This window comes from Crotalus tigris, unplaced genomic scaffold (assembly GCF_016545835.1).
Source record: "Crotalus tigris isolate CLP2741 ecotype Arizona unplaced genomic scaffold, ASM1654583v1 scf7180000017899.1852299, whole genome shotgun sequence".
NCBI classification, from domain to species: Eukaryota; Metazoa; Chordata; class Lepidosauria; order Squamata; family Viperidae; genus Crotalus; species Crotalus tigris.
This window is the reverse complement of record NW_024096711.1, coordinates 413,326-436,959: the sequence shown is the minus strand read 5'-3', so window position 1 is coordinate 436,959 and position 23,634 is coordinate 413,326. Positions and strand designations below refer to the sequence as shown.

Here is a 23,634-nt window from a genome sequence, read left to right as displayed (position 1 = left end):
GTTAAAAACTCTAGCAATAATTGCATTTTTCATAAGCCAGTTCTGGACAATGCAAGATTATGTAGGCATGCCATGCTATCATTATGCAGTACATGTAATTCTGCCTAACTGACCCTGTAACCAAAGTCCACCCAGGGGCTAGCCCTGATTCTGAAAATACTTCCTTTATGATATCATGCAGCCAATCAGATTTTATTGTGAGATACCAGGAAAATCAATAAAAATGAGTTCATTGCTTCTTCTTCTTACTTTTTACACTTCCTTCGGGAGGTGAATCCCCATGAAACATTTTTAGCATAAAACCAATGCATTTTATGGAGTTTGGATATAAAACATTTCCCACTGTACATTGTAATACATCAATAACATTCTAAACACAATTCTCCAATTTAACTTTAAAGATCTAACATCAGAGTTTGCATGTGGGTTTTTGTTTTTAGTCTCGTTGTGCAGATCTTTGTCATGCAAAGAACATGACCTCAAAAAAATAGGCAAACCATCACTTCAAATTTCTTAGTATGTTTATAAAGTTGTTTAATTACAGTGTTCTCTAAACAATGCTTCATCCATTAGCATGTCATGTTACTACTATGTGCTTGTGTTTGTGTTCCTCAAGATAATCCGTACTTCCTGTGAATTTGTTTAGTCTTCCTGCTGTACAGTATACATTTGAAATGCAACAATTTTTTTTTCTTAAAAAGCCAAAGAACCTGCCAATCTAAAATATGTACAACTTCCCACTGATTAGGGGAGTAAAAAAATATAGCTGCCTTTTGGACTTTATTACTTGGAAAGAAAAAAAGGAGAAAGGTATAAAGGACTCCTTGTGGATTTTACTCTGCTCTGTCACTGCCAACTATAGGGGGTGGTGCTCATCTCCATTTCAAGGCCATTGAGCCACAGCTGTCTGAAGATATTTCCATGGTCATGTGGCCATCACAGAGTGCTGTTACTTTCCTACTCAAGTGGTACCTATTTATCTATTCACATTTACATGCTTTTGAACTGTTAGGTTGGCAGGAGCCGGGGCGAGGAGCTTACCCCTTCACATGGCGCTCGGGTCTCGACCTGAGCTGCCAGCTTTCCAGCCAACAAGCTCAGCATCTTAACCATGAGCTACCGGCGCTGCCCTTTATTGCTTGGAAAGCCATAGCAATATAGTAGTATAAAGAAACTCGCAGATTCAATCTCTCACCCTCTTCCTGATGGACCAAGAGCAACCGCTCCTCAAATTCTAGAGAGGCATTGCCAATGGTCTGACTCAGGAAGGCCTCTTACTATATTGTTTATTCATGAAAGAGAAGTTATCTATTACTTATCAATTGTCTGCAATTTCTCTGATTATACTGGAAGGACTGGCTAAGTGTTATTGTCCTAGAAATGGTCGATAGGGAAGGCTCATGTAGTCTAAACTGTTGCCATCTAATGTTGTACTTTTGTTTTGTTTCTTTGAATCAGGGTTGAGCCCTGGCAACTCCCTGGACTGGTCTCTGCAGTTTTCCTGGCAAGATTTTGCCCTTCCCTTCCCTTTTCCTATGAATGAAAGAAAGTGACCAGCCCAAAGTCACCAGCTGGCTATGTGACCAAGGAGGGATTAGAAATCATGGTCTCCCATTTCTAGCCTTAACTGACTTAACTGAAAGTCACCAACCTGACTTTCAATGTTGTACTATATCAGTATATTAGAGTTTTTCTATTGCAACTTTTACTGTATGGATACCATTTTTAAAATGTTGGTCTACTGACTAAAAAAATAACTGAATGAACATGACCTATTTAGGTAGTGCCCTTTTTTTCAAAAAAAAAAATAAAAATAAACATAAAGTTTTATTAGACAGCAAATAAGTACCTTGGATGAGGTCTGCTACGTGGCTGAGCACTGGATCTGTCAAGTGTGTATACACTTGTCTGAAGGCTAAAGGGCAGGGTAAATATCTCATCATACTACTAGAATTAGGTCAATATTCAATCATTATTGGTGTTCATATTTAGCATCTGGGGGCGTGATGGCTGACAGGTTAAAGAGGCTGAGCTCATCAAATAGAAAGCTGACACGAGCATTGCACAATGGGATGAGCTCCTGTTACTTGCCCCAGCTCCTGCCCACCTAGCAGTTTGAAAGCATGCAAATGAGAGTAGATAAACAGGTACTGCTTCAGTGGGGAGGTAATAGCATTCTGTAAGCCTCAGCATATAGTCATGCTGGTCACATGACCATGAAAATGTCTTCAGACAACACTGGCTCCCTCGGCTAAGAAATGGAGATGAACATCGCCCCCAAGATTTGGAAGCTGAAGCACCATTTGTGATTCTGAGCAGTAGAGTAGTACTGCAGATGACAAGAGAACTAAAAACCCATCCTGTAGTCTTCCGTGATGATATCCAGGACTCTGAGTCTCTTTGTGCCAGCTCAAAACCATAACTGATCATTACAAGTACAGAAGAACTTTATGCAATTTCCTACAATTTTACCTTCGTAATAATGAGGCTGCCTGAGGCCTGAGCTCATAATCCAGCCATTCCCCCCCCCCAAAAAAAAAGCACAAAGAAGGAACTGAAAACTTCCCTGTTCACCTCTGAATTATATGTATGCTCGAAATATGTTAGGGAAAACATGGTTTATTCTAACTATGAACAGAAGAAGCAATAGCTCTCCAGCAGTGGTGGGATTCAAATATGTGAACAACCGGTTCTGTGTGTGGATGCTGCTTCTGAGAGTGCATTCTGGGCCTGGGCAACAAAAAATTAGCTACCGGTTTTGCCGAAGTGGTGCGAACTGGCTGAATCCCACCACTGCTCTCCAGTCTTCTTGACATCCTGCACAAATGAAAAACTGAATTTGTAAGATGCTATTTGCGCCCTTCAGCAATACAAGTTCTGGTAATCACATACTATATCAAAGCATCATTAAATATGTAAGCTACGGCATAGATTAAAGTATTGGACTAATTCGCTGGATGTCTTTGAACTTATCCTCATGCCAGTGGTAAGCCATGGATAAGAATGTCTCTGATTAAATTTAAAAAAAAAAAACAATAAAATGTGTTAAAAAAAAAAAGAATGACTCTGATTGTTCTTAACATAAATCAACATCACTTCCGTGCTTGCTGCTTCCCCATCTGAAATCTGATTATCAGCAGGCTTCTTCGGACAGGATAATGAATTGCTATTGCAGATGATGCAAAATAAAATTCCTCCCAACTCTGTTCCTTAAATCCAGTTAATGTCTATACATATGTCACTTATGCTTGCTGGTATTTTCCATTTTCTTGCTCTTAGTCAGGCTACATTAGTCTCCAGCTTCTATCAGCAACTGGAAATATTTTAATAAGTCAAGGTCAATCACCTCCTACTAAGATTTAGCACTTACTCTTCCTATATATTTCTGGGACACTTGCAGCTTGAAGAAATAATCAGCTGCATGTACTATAGATAATTACCTACATCTGTTTCTGAGTGGGTAGGAAAGTCCTCCCCAATGTCTGCACTGAAAAGCAGTAAATTTTGCTTTTATCCTCTTCCTACTTAATTTTTAACAGGGAGGAGGGAGACAATCCTCCATATTTGTCAGGAGTCATTAGCGCCAGAGGATTTCTGCTTTTCTGTATCCAGCAAAAAAGAAGAATGCAGCAATGGATTTGATCTCAGTGGGAAGCCCAGGATAAATCTCAGGAATCATTAGACTGGCAAACTAAGCCAATGTCTGAACATGAATTTGAAGATGAAAAATGTTAACTATTTTCACTTCATTATTTTCACCTCTGATTATCACTACCACAAAAATGGTCTGCAGCAATTACCTGCAAATATCCTTCAACCAATCCTTCATAAATGCCATTAAAAGAAAGGAAAGAGTGAGAAAACCAAAGGTTACCTTGGTATGTGGACAGAATGAATATACACAGAGAGAAAATAGAATGGGGAAGAAAAGAAAACAGATTTTAACCACAGACATCTTTATTTGCACAGGTTATCCCATGTTTGCTGCAACATGAACGCTCAGGAATTTGATTCAGTAACATTATTAATTGTAGTCTGTTGAGCTGCCAAGTATGTGAAACTAGACTGACAGTTGTTGGTTACACTCCAGATGTGTTTCTCAATGCATCCCATATATTGAATGTGGTTTCTACATATGTCACAGCCCTCTTTCAGTTTTTTCTCCCATACTCCTAGCACACGGGTGTCAAATTTGATCAAGTCACATGACATACCGTGACATATTGCGACTTGTTTGCCTTTGCAGAACTGGGGTGGGAGTGGCCTGCATGTGACACATTCAGCCTGCGGGCCGCCAGTTTGACACCCCTCTCCTATCATCTCAGTTGCATAAAACAGAGAATGACGTACATAGATGCTTATTTCAGAATGATCAACACTTGTCCCAAAAAATATTAGTGGCGTGGAGAGAGGGGGAATAAACTTTATCCAAAATGTTTTGCAGTAATTTATAAAACAAGAAAGATGTTTATACACTCCTATACTTTTGTTAGATCCTAAATTGTCCACAGCTGAAGACCAGCAGAAAGTGAAAGATAGCTAGACAGATATATAATGAAGGATAAGATACAGATTGTGTATAAGCATCAAGAGAAATCTCCCTGAAACTACAGATAAGTAAAGTCTACATCATTAGGGAAAAAATAACTAGTCTTTGCTCCTTTGCCTTTCACTTTTGGGAAAACATTAATTTATGATAACCATCTCACTGGAAATAAGCAAGCTCACCTGGTATTTATCAGGATCTGCACCTCCAGCTTGTCCCACAAAAAGTCCTGCTCCTTCTTCCAGCTCTATCTTACCAGATGACCTCTCAAGATGAACCATCTTAAATTCTTCACAGTCCATATAAAGCACCACATTGTAATCCCGCACACTGAGGGCAAAGCGAGTCCACAGATTGACCAGGGAAGGGACAGTAAATGTGGCTGCAACATTGGAATTTTGAGAACCAGGCTCCGTATAGTAGAATATGATTTGCTGTTTTCCATGTTTCACCTCAGAAAGCTTCACACCAACATAGATGATTGACTGGGAGGCATCCGTAAGAGCAAAAAGCACCCCTGCGTTGTCTGAAGTGGCTTGAATGTAGAACAAGAGTGAGAAGTCTCTGTAAAAGGGGCTTGGGAGGTGGTACCGTGCCACTTGTCCTGCGTTAGCATCCGGTCTAAACACGTAGGCAGGACTTTTGTCTGGGCCATAGATTTTGGTTATCTGGTCTGGTGGAGGATCTCCAATCAACTCTAAGAGACCAACTTCTCTGCTGAAATTTTCTGTTAAGAAAAGAAATGGGATAGTTTCAGAAACAACAGGGATGGTATCCAACACCCCCTGGAAAAATCTCCTAAGAATCAGAGTGGGAAGAGGGTAATTCTGAGCTAGTTGATATGCTTGATCCTATACTGAATTTCATTTCTTCTGCCCATCCATATAGCCCAGCTACTTCCCAGCTACTTAAAAGGTCCTGTTCAGAATGAAGAATTTATTGCACAGTGAAGAAGGCACGTTGAAGTATCATCGTTCTGAAACAAATAGAATTTCTAGATCAGCGGTTCTCAACCTATGGGTCGCGACCCCATTTGGGGTCGATCGACCATTTCTCGGGGGTCGCCAAACAAGGCGATCCGCCATTTTTCCCCCTCGGGGGGCGCGCCGCGCATGCGCGCCGCACATGGGGACGGCCCCATGCATGTGCGCCGCGCACGGGGGCGGCCCCCTGCATGCGTGCCGCGCATGGGGGCGCCGCCACGCATGGGGGCGCCGCCGCGCATGCGCGGCACGTTTGTGTGACGGGGGTCGCCATCACACAAACGTTGAGAAGCACTGTTCTAGATGGTTCCAGTCTTCTACAAGACTGCCTGCTTACACTTCAAGAAATGTGGTTGTGTTGCAAATACCTATTTAAATTTTAATCTTCCATAGATTCAGCAGTTTTCTGTCTGTCTGTCTATCCATCCATCCATGGTTTTTAAATAAGAGTCTACTTTTGGGTGAGAAAAAGTGATTTCATTACCCATAAAGGTTGTTTTGCTTAGCAGTTATAACAATAACATTGCAGGTATATTCCTGGGCAAGAAACTCCAGTCAAAGTTGCTGTTGGTTGGTAAGCTAACCAAACTCAGATATGGCCCTACATATCTGATGCTTGCCAATAGCAACTCGCCCCTTGATCACACTACCACCACCAATTGGAGTAATTGCAGTATAATGTGCATGGAACTGCCCTTGAAAATGACACAGAAGCTTCAATTGGTCCAGAATGTGGAAAGCCACGTACTAGCTAAAAAACTTGCTAGTGTAGGATTATACCTGGTCACTGTTTGCCAAAAGGCTCCTGGGCCCAATTAAAAGCCTTGGTCATTACCTATAAGTTGTGGGGCTAACATGGGCCTCTTGAAAATCTCACCCCAATAAAAGATCCATAGGGCTGGAATGAGGTAACCAGACTTTTCAATAACAGCATTTTGAAATTATCTGTGTGTACTTTTCCAACCCAGAAGCACAGCTCGGTTGATTTTCCTTTCATTCAATAAGTCCCTGAAGCCTCTTTATTTCAAAAGCCGTTCAACCATATCTTTGTGGGGCAATCGGTGTTTACTGTGTTAAAGATTATGAGACATTATATCAACCGTGTTATTCTTCTGTTTATTGGACATTGGTCAGAATCTTAGTGATGGAGGCGGTATATGAAAATCATAAAATATAAATCAAGAAGTAACAAATACATCAGAAAGTGCTAAGGAGTTGGAATGAATTAAAACAATAGCTGACCAAAAACTTCGGGCATAAAATCACATTCTGCTATCCCACCACTTTGGCATTCTCCTTATATGAAGAATGTGGGAGGTACACAGTCTTGATTTTCCAAATCACTAAAAATCCAACCGTTTCAGATCTGATCTAGTTTACTTCAAAGAGATTGATTTTGATTGGGTATGCCCCAATTCTTTCTAAATCAGCAGTTCTGAATTTGCCTGAATCAATGCAACCCTCTAGTTGGCTCTTATTTATATACATACATACACATATACATGATTTACATACATACACATATACATGATTTCCTGTTTCAGGCTACCAAGTCAGTTGTGAATAATAACAGACATGTTCTCACAGCATCTAACCCAACAGCTTTTTCAATTGGCTGGGTTTGAGTAAATTTCTGAACCACAAGTCAGTCAATCACATTTTAACCATGACTATATTTGAACAACACACTAATCCAAGTATTCGATAAACTCACTGCCGAACTAAGTGCCAGTCCTACTAATTCACACAGGATAAGATAGGTGGCTATATAAATTAGATAAAATAAATATTGGATAATTTATTAGATAAAATTAGACCTTGCTATCAAAACTTCAGATGGCAAGTTTCATGTTAGAAAAGACATTTCTAAATTACTGCATTAATTAGGACTTTTTCTCTTGTAAATGCATACAATCAAATTCCAACTAGAAGAATAGAATGGAATAGAATAGAATAGAATAGAATAGAATATTCTTTTTATTCTAATTAGAATATTTCTAATTAAAGTTCATGGAATTAATTAACATATATTTCCAGTGCTTTTTTTCTAAAAAAAAAAAAAAGTGCTGGAACTCACACATGTCATACAACCTGCCTTGCCTACCCTACAAGGTTCCATCCAAAAAAGGTGCCAGAACTCCGTTCTGGGCGTTCTATGAGAAAAAAAGCCCTGTATATTTCTATGAATGTGACAGTTTCATATGCATTCATAGAAAGAAACCAACCAGTTCCTTTGAATGTACAACACAGGACCAACAGTGACCTAATGTACATTATTGGAAGCATCTCATACAGACATTCTCCTAAAACCAAGTAGATTAAGATTTTGGTCCATGCTTGAATGCAAGACCATCCATATCTGTTACTGGTTACTTTTTAAAAAATGGATTTGTTCTGACATCTTGTTCAAACAGTTACAAAGCTTGGAATCAGCAGGACATTAGAAAAAACTATTTTAAAAAGAGAAATGAAGAAATCTCTCTATTCTTCTTTCTAGGTAGCATTTTACATTTTATGTACAGAATTCAACATTGACATTTTTTTTAAAACAATTCAGGTAATTGATCCAGGGAATAGATAGCCTACAGTCCATGCCCAGACTTTCAAGATGGTAGATATAGGAAAGGTACTTTGCGCTATCTATTTTCAGGGTCAGTACCTACTATATCTTGCTTATAAACTCTTATAACAGTGTAATAGGCAAGACAAGTTATTTAATGAGGTCATTTCCCCCCCCCCCTCCTCACATTAGCCCAAGCCAGGCGTGATTCCAGTTGGCCTCTCTTCAAAACCAATGGTGAAAATGACAGTGTAAAAACAGATTCAGGGGAAAGAATTGTCAGGTGGTGGGAAGGTCAGGTACCCTTTTCCAGGGACCTTCTTCCTCTTGCAAATATGTCTTCTTCCCTCCTTCTCCAAGAAATAAATCTGGAAAATGAGTTTAAAAATGGAATTGGAGAATAGACTATTACTTCCACCCCTGGTTTGGAAGGCAACAGTAAATCTGTGTACAGTAGCAACAAAAGCAGCGGTTAAAATAACTAAACTTAAGTTGGGAGAACTCTTTAATCTAGCTAGTGCTTAAAAGCAATTTCTCCCAAGATGAAGTCCCTGCCTCAGTTTCTCTGAAGGTGGAGAGGAAGCACATAGTGCATAATAGAAAATCAGAGATTTTCAAAGGGAAAGCATATGTACTTTGACCTGTGGTTAGAAACTAACTGGAAGATACTAAAAAGTATTTAAATTCCAGCAAAGAACATTTTCTAATTGCAGCCTAGCACAAATATTTTAAATGAAGTGCAGCTTCTTTGCAATATCTAAAGATAGCTGGAACGTATATTATAGGTAGTCCTCGGGGCTACTTACTACCCAGATTCAAAGTACCAATGGCCATCCCACCCCCACAGTCATGTGACCGCATTTTGGGTGTTTAGCAACCAGCCTGCAGTTATAGCTGATTGCAGTATCCCATAGTCAAGTGATTACAAATTGTGACTTTTTTTTTTTTGCTGGTAGCCTGCATTTACTTCCAGTTTCCAGCAAAAATTTGCATAATGACCACAGCATTTGCTTAACGACCACTGCGAAAAGGGTCATAAAATCAGGTGCAGTTACATGGTAAGCTGCTCAATTATGGTCATAAGTCAAGGACTATCTATATTGGAGTATAGGTGACTTCCAGTTTGACTAGCACAGGGGTAGGCAACCTTGGCTCATTTATGACTCGTGGACTTCAACTCCCAGAATTCCTGAGCCATGCTGGGTGTTGAAGTCCACGAGTCATAAAAGAGCCAAGGTTGTCTACCCTGGACTAGCAGAATTTTGTGGGATACTGCTTATTCTTCATTTCTTACTTATATTTTTATACCGTTAAAAGGGAAGGACCCAGTGTATGTGTGGGGCGATCGGCCTTCCATGATTTCAGCCTAGACTGCAAGATCTTCATTTTGACAAGTAGGTCAGGAGAAGCAAGAACTCAAAATCCTCCCTCAGCCAAGGCTCTGTTCCACAAGAATAACATTTTACGGATTTTCAAGACTTCCATGAAATCTATCACAGACCGAGCATCTGTTGCTTGCTGGCAGGGACCAGACACAAGGGAATAATTCACACTAACAACAGGATCTATCTTGTTTCAGTTTGTATTATTTGGATGGGAAAATATTCTTCCTGGACTACAACTGGAAATCCCTGCACAAAGTCTCTAGTGACTCTGCTCAAGGCTCACATTGGAACTCTCATCCTGAGAATACAGATTCTGCAGCGGCTGCTTCCTTTCCCTTTGTGGCCCCAAGAGAGACAAGACATAGAATGCCATTTTTATCTCTTTGTGTCCTTTTCCAGATAAAGTGATCTGAGGATTCAAAAATCATTTTCTATACAATGTACTCTAACAACGCAGAAAATGTAGTAGAGCCAATGGTTAGAGCCCAATTACTTTGCATACGTTTGAGAAATCACGAGAATGGAAAACCAGAGTCGACAAATGAAAACTGATGACAAAGTTGTGAGCTGAAATCTACACACCTAGTTGAACTACAGATTTCCTCGAACAATTGAAATAATCTTCTATTCAGCTAAACGTTATTCTTGTAAGCATACAACTGTATTTAAACCAGGATTGTAATGAGTCATTCGCCATCTCTAAATAAAGAGGCTGAGAATTTCTAGCAAGCTGGAAAGAGACACTGGATATGAATTTCAATCTGACTCTGGATGGAGCAAAAACAATTTACTTTTTAAAATGTAGAGCCACTTTTATGGACTTCCTTGCATGGCAGGTTTAGGTAAATGAATTTAATCTCTATAATTAGCAACAAGGCGGCTCTTCTGCCCTTGAAACAGGATGAGTAATTTGGAGTCCAAGCCCTGAGATCAATTGCATGCAATTGAAGAGGAAAATTTAACCTGATAAAATAAGAAACTTATTAAATGCATGACTTGAACTTGAAGAACAATCCTATTAAGTGTATTGAATTAGACTTAATTCAATAGTAATAATTAGATTTGTCAATGAAGAGAAATGTAGCTTTTGCCCTGATCTGTTATGTTCTGGACAGCAACCTGCATTGCCAAATAGTGTCAACTCAGCCTGAAAAAAACAATCTGTCCCTCCTTTTCATTAAAAGGAACAGCTCCTTTTCCTCAAAACTTTGAGAATGGTACAACCACCAAGCACCTTAAATACCCCCATTGTATAGACAATAGGGGCAATCTGAAAGCCAGAACAGAACACTTTCTATGTTTTGAGAGAACAAGAACAAATAAAATATTCACGAGAACAGAAATGCAAATGTGTTCTGATTTAATAATCATTTTGTAGTCCTGTATGGGATTAAGGAGCTAACTTTAGTTGCATTTTACATGAATATAAAATGAGGACCCACTATACGAAGACGGCATGTCAATTCCTAAAATATACGCATTCATTACATTGCCTGAACAGAAACCTCCTCCAGACTTAAGCTCTGTTGAAATACGTTAATGAGTGTGGGTGGGAAATGACAAGGTCTTTCATTGCCCCTTCCACAGACACACATTCATCCTATGTACATATAATGTATGAATAGGGCTAAAACTGCTGCCACAAGAACTCTTTTGATAGTCTATGCAAAACTGTGACATTTTGTGTACTTACAGTACAATGGCATACAGCCCCTAATGCTCTTCAGATATGGAAGCCCTAAGCATAGTTGCTGTTCCTATAAGGATGTCACCCGCACCCCATGGCAAGTGGCCTTGCCCAGACTATGCCTTTCTTAGGTTATTTATTTACTTATTTAAAATATTTACATAGCTGCCCGTCTTATAACATGACACATTTGCAGCATGAAGTCAAAACAAGCATGAAATAGAGAACGTCTGTCCTCCCGATAGTGCTGATCTCCAGCCACCTTGACCAAAGGCATGTCTTATGTATAATAGCCTACAGGTAGTCCTCGACTTACAATAGTGTATTTAGTGATCATTCAAAGTTACAGCGGTACTGAAAAAAAGTGACTTACGGCCAATTTTCACACCCGAATCCCCACCCCAAGCTTGGTTGTGCCCATGTAGTCAATAGAAGTAAAGTTCAACTTGCACACTTTTCTTACTTAGCCTAATATCAGAACAGGGGTGGGGAATCTTGGCTCTTTTATGACTTGTGGACTTTAACTCCCAGAATTCCTGAGCCAGTCCACACGTCATAAAAGAGCCAAGGTTGCCTACCCCTGGTATGGGGTCTCCCGCTTGGGCAGGGGGTTGAACTAGAAAACCTCCAAGGTCCCTTCCAATTCTTGTTATTCTGTGTAAGAGAGGACTCTGAAACTACTGGGATATATCCTGAAGTACCAGCACGTTCAATAGTTCATGGTCATTCTGCTAGCGCTCCAGGGACTGTCCCTTTCAGGGAAGAACACAGCTGCAAGAGAGAAAGAAATCTCTAGCCTTGCAGATGTTGGCTAGATGAGGCAGACATGAGGAGATCCCCATCCAAATCTCTGTTCCGCTCTCAACAGCGACCTTGTGTTACCTTTCTGTAACTTTCTGTATAAAACGAAATAGATCCTGCTAAGCCAAGATTGTACAGGAAGAAAGTACTGCACTGTGGAAGCACAAAAACTGGCATGCACATGAGAACATAAACTGCAATTAGCGAAAGAGTTGATGCTCCTATCGTTCACTTTTCCACCCACGACCTCTTTCTCATATGCATAGTTATTAGTCACTCAGCTGCCCTTTCCCCTAAGCTGTGGAATATTGAGCAACATATACTACAATTTGATAAATTGCAGAAGCAGCTATTTGTTGGATGTGAGGGAACATGGTGCTGAAGTGAGACCATTTCCTGATGACATAAAGATGACATACTGTACAAATGCAAAAGAGGGGACTAATAGCCTTAGCGTGTGCATTTTGCAGAGAAGCATTTTATGGAAAAATTAGAATGATGGATTGCTATTTAACACTTTTTTTAAAAAAAAAATTAAACTGGCGACTATCCCTCAGCCACTCTAAAGTACTTATTTTATATTCCTATATATCAAATACCAATAAAAGTGTCAAATAAAATAGGCCTTTTGTAACCTGGTACAAAGAAGGCAGAGATAGATAAAAAATATCTTACCCAAGGTAATTCCATAATGTCTTAATACTATCTGATCAAATGAAGAACAATTCTAATTCAAAGAAGATGCAGCCTGGCTTGTCAAGCACTGTTGCCCTGGAGTCTGGAAGGGGTCCCATCTGTGCACCCTGCACTCACCCTGCATCTTTACCAGGCATGTATAGCAAAGATCATGAGTGCTGATACCCATGCAACTCCACATGCCAGAGTGCATCAACCACAATTGGCAGCTTTCCTTCACAGGACCTGCCCCTCATTTTCACCCCACAAATAGCCCACTAGCAGGAGACCTAGGCAGAATACACTGTTCACATGTAGATTTAAAAAAAACAAACAATAGGTTTTGATCTTGCACTGCTTGGATTTTTATTTTTATATTGACTTTATCAAACCATATTCTGATAATTGTCCTGCTGCAAGAAGGAAGTGCAGAGGAGGAAACGTATGTCACAATTTCTGCATATGTGACTCTCATGTTTGGAATGTGCATTTATCCAGCAAAGGGCCCTCTTCGTATCCTTTAATACTCAATGCATGTCAACATCAAGCTGCATTCTCTCCCACTTTTCTCTATTAGGCACTTGTTTTGAGAGAATATGACCTCCCAAAATAGTTTGTGTCACTGACATGAGAAAGTCAAAACTGTGTTGGACCTTGCTCTTTAGCCCAGTTGGCATATTCATTTGCCATCTCTAGTTGCTCTTTGATTATCTTTTCCTGGCCAAGGGTTTGGGAAGAGAAGCTTTCCATGCATACAACTTGAGCAGGTGAAGACCAAGTTCTACAGGCTCCTGAGGGAACATGGTGGGCTGCCATTTCTTCTCATTCTTCGCCCAAAATGAGTTTGAGTAGCTGAAAGTAGTCAGGGCTTACTTTTCACAACCAGTTGCCTGTCTAATGTTCTCTAGTAATGTGCTATTTGGTCACAGAACTCCCTGAAAAGTGGTAATTTTGGTCCTTGAGAACCTTTCACAGCTGAAATATCTTTCAAAAGGTTTCATTGCCGTAACAATACACATGAGATACGTGCTCACAAAAAAAAATGCTGTACTACACCTCCACTTAAATTGCACCATCTCAATAGGAAAACTCTGATTGGTATACACTGCTGATTGCTCAAATCTTAGGACACTTCATGCTTGGAGTGCACTGGTTATTACCTGGAATTCAACAGAACTTCTTTGTGCTTGCACTGAAAAGTACAGGAACTAAAGCTGGTACTATATATTCTTGCTTATATAGGTAAAATCTAGCCATGTACTTTGACACAAACTCCATAAATCATGTGCTGGAGCCCAAAAGAACATGTGGCTTTATTCCACAATGTGATCTGGACCATTCCTTCTGCCACCCACTTTCCCAGGCACTTCCTCATGCATGCCTGGGAATGCTGTGGGGCAGCCTATCCCCTAAGACACATGGCCAATGGGCTCACTGACCAGGGATGACAGTTGCTGCTTCCTGCTTGAGGTCATGGATCTATGGTTCCTCCTCAGTCCTACCATGACTACCATGCATGGTCAAATTGCATGTACCAAGCTGATCTGTTTCCTTCTCCTCTGTGATCAGTGGTGTGGAGGCATCCTTGTGTGACTAGTGGAGAATATACAGCATGCTGCAATTCATGCAGGGTTCCCTTCTCTGCTGCTATTGAGTCCATGGTCCCATCAGAAACATGTATGTGGAATACCCATTGCAGCAATAGTGGCAAGTACCAGGGCCATCATTATTCGTTCCATTTATATATTATAATAGACATGGTGATTGGGGCTGTGATGTTCCTGGGTAGGCTGATGGGTTACACAGCACTTTGACATTGCCCTGGAACAGCATATTGCACGGGAATTGAACAATGGAAGTGATGTGCTGTTCTAGCTAGATCTGTTCCTGTCGATGCAACCTGCTATGTTCCTTTGTGGGCTAATAACTGTGGACTGGGGTGGAAGATTAAGCAAACCCAGTTACAAAATATAGTTCAACAGTCAATTTATAACAGTGGTTCTCAACCTGTGGGTCGGGACCCCATTTGGGGTGGAACGACCATTTCACGGGGGTCGCCAAACAACGCAGTCCGCCATTTTTTCCCGTTTTCCTTAGCTGTGCCACTCCCTTTTATTCTATTGGCTTTTGAAAGCCAATAGAATAGACTCTCTTGAATAGAGTCTAATTCTATTGGCTTTCAAAAGCCAACAGGAATTGTCCAGGCTGTCTCTGCCCTGCTGAGCCCGCCAAAAGTCCCATTCTGCAAACGGTGCTGCAAGTTGTCTGCAGCGAAGGTGAGCTGTCTGGAAGTTTCCACCCCTCCCTGCTGAGCAACTACTAAAAATGTAAGTAAAAGAGGGCCAGGGGTGGAAAGTGGGAGGCCGGCGGGCGCAGGGAGGGTTGCTGGTGCGCGTTGGGCCTGGTGGGTGCTTTACCTCCCTTGGGCTGGGCCAGCTGGTGGCCCAGCCAGTGGTTGGCCTGCGCCATCTCTGCCGCTTGCTAGCTACGTCTCGGCCGGCGCAGGGAGCAGCACCACGCATGCGCGGCCCTCCCAGACAGGGAAAGTTCTTGACTTACGACCGGTTGGGTAATCCTCGACTTACGACTGATTGGGTAGTCCTTGACTTACGACCGGTTGAGAACCACTGATTTATAACCTTACACAGATTTATGCAGGAATCAGCTACAGTGAACAGAAGAGACAATGAATGTCCATTTAAGCAAGCAGGCCTACTTAATATTGAAAAGGCTGATTATGATTACACTGAACTGACACCCACACTACTGCTCCCTTACTATCCCCTCCTAATAAATTCCATTCTTCTACTCCCTGGGAAAGCTGCCTCAATCGGCGTTCCACACTTCCCAATATAATTGTACGTTTTTATTTTGGAAAATGAAATATTTATGAGGAACATCAAGTTTCTCACAAGGCAAGCTGGTCATTCTTATCCAGTAATAATTCATTTTGCAATACCAGCAGAACCCTGGGATATTTATATGTTGACCCTCCACAATAAATTATTATGTGTCTGGCATAATTCTTCATCTCCTTTCAATCACCCATACAACTGGTGAGACTTTTGTTCCTCATATATGTTAGGAAAACAAGCTAGAGTCAACTGATGCAAACAAACATCTCTACTTTTAAACATTAAACTCTAAATATTGTAATCATTATTATCCATTGCATGTATTTTAGGCACGATTCTAAAAAATCCTTTAAAAATAAAATTGTAACAAAATTTTGACATAATTACAAGGTAAAAACTATCCTGGACTGGGTTAGAGGTGGGAAATAAACCAAAAATATAAATCAAAATGTGCCTCAAATTGAAAACCCAGAGTTGATTACCACGCTAAATAATTTTGCAGAGAGAAATCAAGAATCAAATAAGCAACCCTAAATCATGGTGATTTCAAAATTCAGTATATCAGAATCAAAAGAAATAAGAGAACTTGAGGAATAAAAATATAAATGCCTTTTCTCAAGTACATTACTGCATGAATAAGAATATGTTTTCCACAACTTAAAGCACTTATGAATTGAGAATATAGGGTATAATTTTTACTCATGGGGTAATTAAATCAAATCAAGAGTTTCTATGAAAATCTTAAATTTGCAACTAATTTACAGTGATTCTCACCATGGTTAGATATGGCCCTTTTATATACAAAAGAGGTCAAAAAGGATCGTGATCTAATTATAATTAGATAATTATATCTTCTCATATTCTGGAGAAAACTGCTATCATTAAAAAAAGATTCTAACTATATAAAACAGGGTTATGATCTTTGCTTTTGGTTAAGAAGCACATTTTCTCTCTAGTAATGCTATCTTTTATAGAACCACCCTGTACCTTTTTGAGAGAAATATTAACTACACCATCTAAAATCAATGACTCATTAACTAATCAACAGACCCAATCCTGTGTACATTTTTATTTTAGTGCACCCACAAGCTTTACAATCTGCAAAAGACATTAATCTAACAAACACCAAAAATGTTTGGCCAATAAAGCCCAGCCATGTGGTCAGTGTTTAGATAAAAGCTGGCAACGCTTGGTGTCAGTCAAAAGCATTTTGTTCCTCCTAAAATTAAGATGGTGAACACTGAATCAGTTTTTCCCTTTTAAATGAACAAACAAGTCCTAATTCTTTCAAGTCCATAAAGTGTTGCCATTTGGCCTTTGCAGATGTTATGTTTGGATGCATAGCATATACTCAAAACTAAGCAGAAAAGCAGCTTTTAAGAAAGATAAAATGTGCAGTCCACAATCTTTCACTCCCACACAAGTACCGTACTGTCAGACCCAAGGGACACACTACATTGCTCCAGGTCTGCCTCCCCTTTGACCCCAGATCTGGGTTTGTACTGTGAATAAAGATAACCCTTGTTAGTTATGAGTCACCCATCACCACCAGGGAGATTAATTGCTCCTAAAAGATGAGCAATCAAAAAAGATCGCCAGATGTTTGTTCCCTTTTATATACCCCCACCCCAAAATAGAGTTCCCAAAGTAGCTAGCTATATTCCTAATAATGCCTGCCAGTATTCAGCTACCACACAGACAAGCAAAGGTCAACTCACATGACCGCCTTGACCTTTATACTGTGTGAGAACATCAGAGAGCTAATTTCTCTGTCCCAGTTGGCCAAGACTCCCCTGGGTAGCAAGCAGAGAACTTCCCCAAATTTAAATCCTGTTGGAGCTCCTTTAAATTGGAAATTCAACTCAACTTGTGTGTATCATAAAACCTCTTGTTATACATATTAATGCAAACTGATACATCATATGGAAATTTAAAACTTCAACCAAATAAACAAAGTAGATTAGATAACATAAAAGGAGAGAAATCACAACATAGGAAAGATCAAAGAACATTTTTTTTTTTTGCATCTAAAGGTATAAATGTCAGCAACAAAATGGCTTTTGCTCCAACTCTGTATTTGATTAAGTGGGTTATGGTCCATGAAGTTGTCTAATTAATGTGTTAGTCTTTTTGATGTCACAAAATTCTTTCTTATATTAAAAGAGAACACTATCTTGGTGATCTCTCTCCAAATTTTAATGTCATTATGTTGTCTCAAGATGTAATTTGTGAGTTGTAAAGTTCTGAGTCCTAATTCCCATACAGTAATCCTTCATCACTGCTCAGGGTTGATGGAGGGGCATAGTCCAAGTCATCTGGAGGGCACAAGGTTGTCTAACTCCATCTCCACAAGTATCCAGACTTTTTACTATTCCCACACATGAAGAGATATATGAAGAGATCCAATGTATTTATAATTACAGTTTATGAAAGAAGTTTATTGTACAATCATTCAGATAGTTCCTTCTATCTCTATTCCACAGCTTTGAGGCCTAGACTAAAAATTAATAAATTTTTCCAGGAAGTTAGGAATTAAGAATCTTTAAATAGCTTCGAGAGTCCAAGAGTCACAAGAGCAAAACAACTTGGTCTTCCTTCTTCTGTTCTAGCCTTAGGAACCCAGTCCATGCTTGGATGATTTCCCGTGCCTTTGTAAAGCCCTACTAATTCCAAGGCAATTGAGCATGATGAGAAAATCCTTGATGAGGGAAGTCAAGTAACCAACAGGGAGTTTACGCGGAATGTCTCTAAGTTCAGAGCAATATCTCTACAATCAGATTCCATTTATGTACAAGTGGGTAATCCGTGGCCCACTTCTGACACTTGGGTACTGTCCCTTGGCTTTCAAGGCTCCAGGATACAGGTAGTCCTCAATATATCATACACAACTGGGATCAGAATTTCCATTGCTAAGTAAGGCAGTTAAGTTAGTTGAACCCCATTTTACAATCTTTTTTACCACAGCTGTTAAGCCAATCATCTGGTTGTTAGGCAAATCCAGCTTCTTGACTTTGCTTGTTGGAAGCCGGCTGGGAAGGTCGCAAATGGGAATCACCTGGCCCCAGGACGCTGCAACCACTGTAACACATGCTGATGGCTAAGCGCTCGGATTTTGATCATGTGCCCGTGGGGATGCTATGATGATTTTCTGTGCAAGGACTAGTCGTAAGTCATTTTTTTTTTTCAGTGCTATTGTAACGATCACTAAAGAAATGCTTGTAAGTTGAGGACCTACCTGTACTTGTTCTTTTTCTCTACTGACCTGCTGGTAGGAAAAGGATGGCTGTTCTCAAATTGTTTTCAGTAGATCCAAAGGATCAATACTGATAAAACAAGCAGTGTTTCTCAACCTTGACAATTTTGAGGGTAAGGGGAAAGCTTTCACCTCGACTCACTGATTCTCCCAATACAATTGAGTGCCGCTGCCGCCCCCAAATAACAGTGGTGGTATTAAGTAGGAATGGTGGGGAAGAAGAAATTTTAACCACAATCTTTCTCCACATGGAAGGATTTCGGGAATGTGTTGTTAATGGAATAATGAGTTTCCTCTCTTTTCCTGTCATTAAATTACATCTTGACCAGAATAAATGGATGGAAGGAAACTTGACTTCTGGGTGAGCCCAAAACAGCTGTGTACATAAGTGCATGGATTCTGGACAATTTGCTGCAAGGCTGTTGCCTTTAGCAGATATAGGCAACATGTCATCCATTAGTTTGCCACCCAGTTCAAATTTTATTTCCAACCTCCACCCCTTCTTTTTATTTCTTCTTAGTTTTTATCATCATTTTATTTACAGGAATGGATCTGGCCACAAAATAAACTCTGCAGTACTGTACTCCATAGTGGTGGTGGTGGTTGCAAGTCATTGTTCTACCTAGTGCTGCCTGGGAAATGGCGAGACCAGGAGGCATGGCTGGGGATTAAAGAAGGCGGCAGAGGACCATCCTCTTACCAGTTTGTCTTCTGGTAACTTTGTACTGTCTGGTTGGCCTGGGGACACCTGCTTACATGTTTGAATTGAATACTCCTAGCCAAAACATGCCTTCCCTGGTCTAGAGAAATTTAACAGCTACATCCTGTGTACAGTAAGTTCTTGTTTTGTATTCTTAATGCTGGTAAACATATAACATCAGAAGTTCTTTTTAAATCTGTTCAAGAGTTTTGTGCTCACTGCAAAACTGCAATTAAATCTATCATTTTTCAGTTTCCTACACAAGTCTGCAACACAGGGTTCTGTAAACCTAAATACAGTATATTCCTTTGGCTGAGAAAGAGCAGCCCACTCAAAGTCACCCAGAAAGTTTCTGTGGCTAAGGATCTACTTGAACCTGGTGTCTCCACAGTGCCAGTCCACCATCTTAAGCTCTTCACCACTTTGGCTCTTCATACAGTCACTTTATACCTCTTCTTATATCAAGAAAATATATTTCAAAATAACCACACTAAAGACCAATGCTAAAAAATTTGGGGGGGGGGATTTTTCTGTTTCAGTGTTGACTCCTAACGACTTCCTGGACTAGTCCCTGAAGTTTTCTTTGCAAGGCTTTTCAGAAGTGGCTTGCCATTAGCTCTTTGCTAGGGATAAGAGAGAATGACGGGCATAAGATCCCCCATCTGGTTTCATGTCTAAGGTGGGACTAGAACTCATGGTCTCCTGGTTTTTAATCTGATGCCTTAACCTCTAAGCCAAACTGACTTCAAAGTTAATATACAGTATGTAATATGGGAAAGTGCAATGAAGAACAATTGTGTAACACAATTATATTATCTGCACACAGTTGACTTAAGCAAAGTAATTGCAGTTAAGGCAATCCTATCTCCAATAAGTGCAGCCAGCCTATGTCAGGGGTCCATCTTATTTGTATGAAAGGCATGGCATTTTCTCATGAGGCATGCAACTGAGACAATGTGGACTGCTGTTATTTTTACAGTATGAGCGACTGAACAAATGGTACAAAATAGAATGGTTTCATTTGTTAAGACCCTGATGTATCTGTTGTTACAATGGCAGGAGGTAGAAAGAGAAGAACAAGAATGGTGGATTCATCAAACAATCAGATTGCTCTTAATGAAACAGATTGCACAAACTGGATTCACGTCCAGACTTGACCAAAGAGGGTTTTTTTTCTAGTACTGTTGACTATAATAGTGTATTATACTATATCCTCTAGACAGCTGTAAAAATTACAAGGCATGAATGCCAGCAAGTTTGAAGCATGATGCAAATGCTTTGTCCTGAACTGGTGCCATGAAAAGAAAGAAAAAGAGGGGAAATGCCAGATGTTCTAAATTATTAAGGTAAGGAAACTCCTGATAGGAAGAAAAACATCAATTCGTGCCTGTGTATTGGGGGGAAGCCCTACGTTGAATGGATATCCTTTAACATGGCAGTTCTGTATTACACCTGGATTTGCTATCTATCTAAATTCTAGTATAACTAAGTCTTCCAAAACATTCTGTGCAAATCTAGCTTTTCAAGAGAAGAATGCTGGCTGTGAGTTCATACCTCAAAAGGAAGAAAGAAAACCCTTCCTGCTTAATTCTTTTGCTGCAGTTGCGGCACAGTGTTAATTTTTTAATTTGTTTTATTTTTTTTAGATCTTTTTAGTCTGCCTTTTATAAGTAACTCAAGATGGAGAACATACTTAGTATTCTTTCTTCCTCCTATTTCTCCTTAACAACACAACCCTGGGAGGTGGGTTGGGCTGAGAGAGAGCGACTAACCCAAAGTCATCCAGATGGTTTTCATGCTCAAGTGGGATTACCATGTTTCCCCAAAAATAAGACCGGATCTTGTATTAATTTTTGCTCCAAATAATAGATTAGGGCTTATTTTCCAGTTAGGTCTTATTTTCGGGGAAATATGGTACTAAATGCGTCCGTCTGACTGACAATCTTAACTGGGGCTTATTTTGGGGCTGGGGCTTATATTACAAGCATCCTGAAAAAATCATGCTAGGGTTTATTTTTCGGTAGCACTCATAGTCTCCTACTGCGAGTTCCTACAATCCTACTGGGATGGTAGACACACACTCCTCCTGTGTGTGTGGCTTCTACTATCCTATTGACTGACTGACAGCTGAAGAGGTCAAGGGGGGTAATCACCAGGTGAGCAGATATATCTGATGGAGGGTCTATGCAAATATTAACAGGGGAAAAACTGTTCCACCAAACTGGGGACAATATTAGCTGCACTCGTTCAAAACATGTGCTCTAAGCAAACTAGCATCTGTAGTCCAAGTGGTCCCTCGGTCCCAGTCAGCTATTAAGATGCCAATACTGAAAAGGCAGACAGAGGATTCACATTTCCAGGGGAATTATGTTTCAAATTAATATGCCTCCAATAGATTATTTTGGCAAGTAACAGCACACGTCAAATGGGGTATTGGTGCCCTATCAATGGCTCGTAGTGAACAAAATTTCATGGATGTCACAGCCACTGCAAATGAGCAGAAAGCTTCCCCCTTGTTCCTAGAACATCTCCCAAAGCTTTTCAACATATAGATGATTCAAGCCTAGGAAACTGGTAACAACTGGCTTAATTTATTTCACAGAATAAATTACTAGCTAAGAAAAAAGTTATGGGCTGAAAAGCAATTAAACCTCCCCCCACACACAATTTAAAACATTTTATATGGAGAGGAAATTGGGAAAGAAAGTGGTTTGCTGGAGCCCTGTTTCTGGAGTCAAAAAGTGACTGAAGGAGAGGGAACATTTGTCGGTGCAGATTTATTTCTCAAGAGAAAAGCAAGAACATTTTCTCTCCAGTGAGAGCTCTAAAAAGAATTGTTATGTCCCGAGCCTTTGCAAACGGCTCGGGCGTTTGCAGGCAGTCCCGGGCAGGTGCAAAGCTGCCCGGGACCAGACAGGCTGTCGCCAGCGCCGTGCGCATGCGCGGGTGCTGGCGCGGGAAAAGTAACCCATTTACCCGGGAGTTGCCTATATAAGAGGCTGCGAGGCGTTTGGGCGAGGCTGAAGCCATCTTCCTGTAAGCTGAACGCTGAATAAAAGAAACTGAGAACTCCAGCTGCTTCTCGTGTCTGTTTTCCCGCCACGGACTCAACACTGGCGACGAAGGTGGGATGCCTTGCACTACCTGGAAAGGAAGAAGTGTAAGCTTACCCAAGGAGTCCTGAGCGGCGGAAGAGGAACGGCGTCGACTCGGCAGCTGCCCGCCATTCCGGTGCGCATTCGGGGGTAGGCTGGCTGATAGACCCGTCTCCTGAAGATCCGAAGATGGCGAAAATCGGAAGGCTTTCAGAATTCGACGTCTCACATCCAGAGCGGTGGGAGTCCTACGTATCCAGAATGGAGAACTACTTCAAGGCAAACCAAGTGAGGGAAGATAGCTTGAAGGCTGCCACCCTGCTTTGCGTTTGCGGCCAAGACGCCTTCGAAATCGCAGAAAACCTTGCAGCACCTGTTCCAGTAGAGTCTGTAAGCTACGCAGACCTGAAGAAGCTGCTGAAGGAGCACTTCCACCCCAAGGTGTCCGTTATCTCATGGCGCCACACCTTCGACAGAGGGATCAACGGTCCGGTGAGTCAGCCAAGGAATACATCGCCGCGTTACGGAAGGCCGCCAAGCCCTGCGAGTTCAAGGACCTCGAGGAACGACTGAGGGACCGATTCGTGTGCGGGTTAAGGCATCGAGAGCTACAAAAGAGACTTTTCGCTAAGGAAGAATTATCCTTCCAAGACGCCTTAAGGGAAGTCACCGCAGAAGAAGCAGCAGGCGGCGCCGTCAAGAACATGCGGCCGATCAGAAGCAGTGCAGAGGGTGCGTCCGTGCACCAGGAAGACGTCCGACGAAACTCCGAGGAGGATACGGACGAGGAAGTCGACCGTCTACACCCCGCGAAGGAAGAGAACCAGAAGGGAAGCTCTTCGGCTCCGCTCAAGTGCATCGGCTGTGGAGGTCGCCACAGGAGAAACGACTGCAAGTTCCGCTCCGCTACCTGCCGGGCATGCGGCAAACAAGGGCACATTGCAGCTGTGTGTCTGGGCCGACGAAAGGCACAACCCCAAGAAGAACGCCTGAAGGTACAGATTCCCCAGCCAGAATAGGTAGGTTTTGCGCTTCGCGAAGAAGCATCTGTAGAACAGGCACACACAAGCCCATGAAGAAAAAGCTGTCACTCA

The 23,634-nt window shown here is 41.0% G+C and overlaps 1 protein-coding gene across 5 annotated transcripts in view; it reads right to left on the bottom strand.

Annotated features, from left to right (window-relative positions):
* The window catches only part of COL18A1 (collagen type XVIII alpha 1 chain), a 180,428-nt gene that overhangs the window by 59,950 nt on the left and 96,844 nt on the right, over nucleotides 1–23,634 (bottom strand). For all 5 annotated transcript variants that reach the window (XM_039344199.1, XM_039344195.1, XM_039344197.1 and 2 more), the window contains one exon: nucleotides 4,729–5,273. In XM_039344199.1, the coding sequence (XP_039200133.1) occupies nucleotides 4,729–5,273 (545 nt within the window). The remainder of the gene's footprint in view (nucleotides 1–4,728; nucleotides 5,274–23,634) is intronic.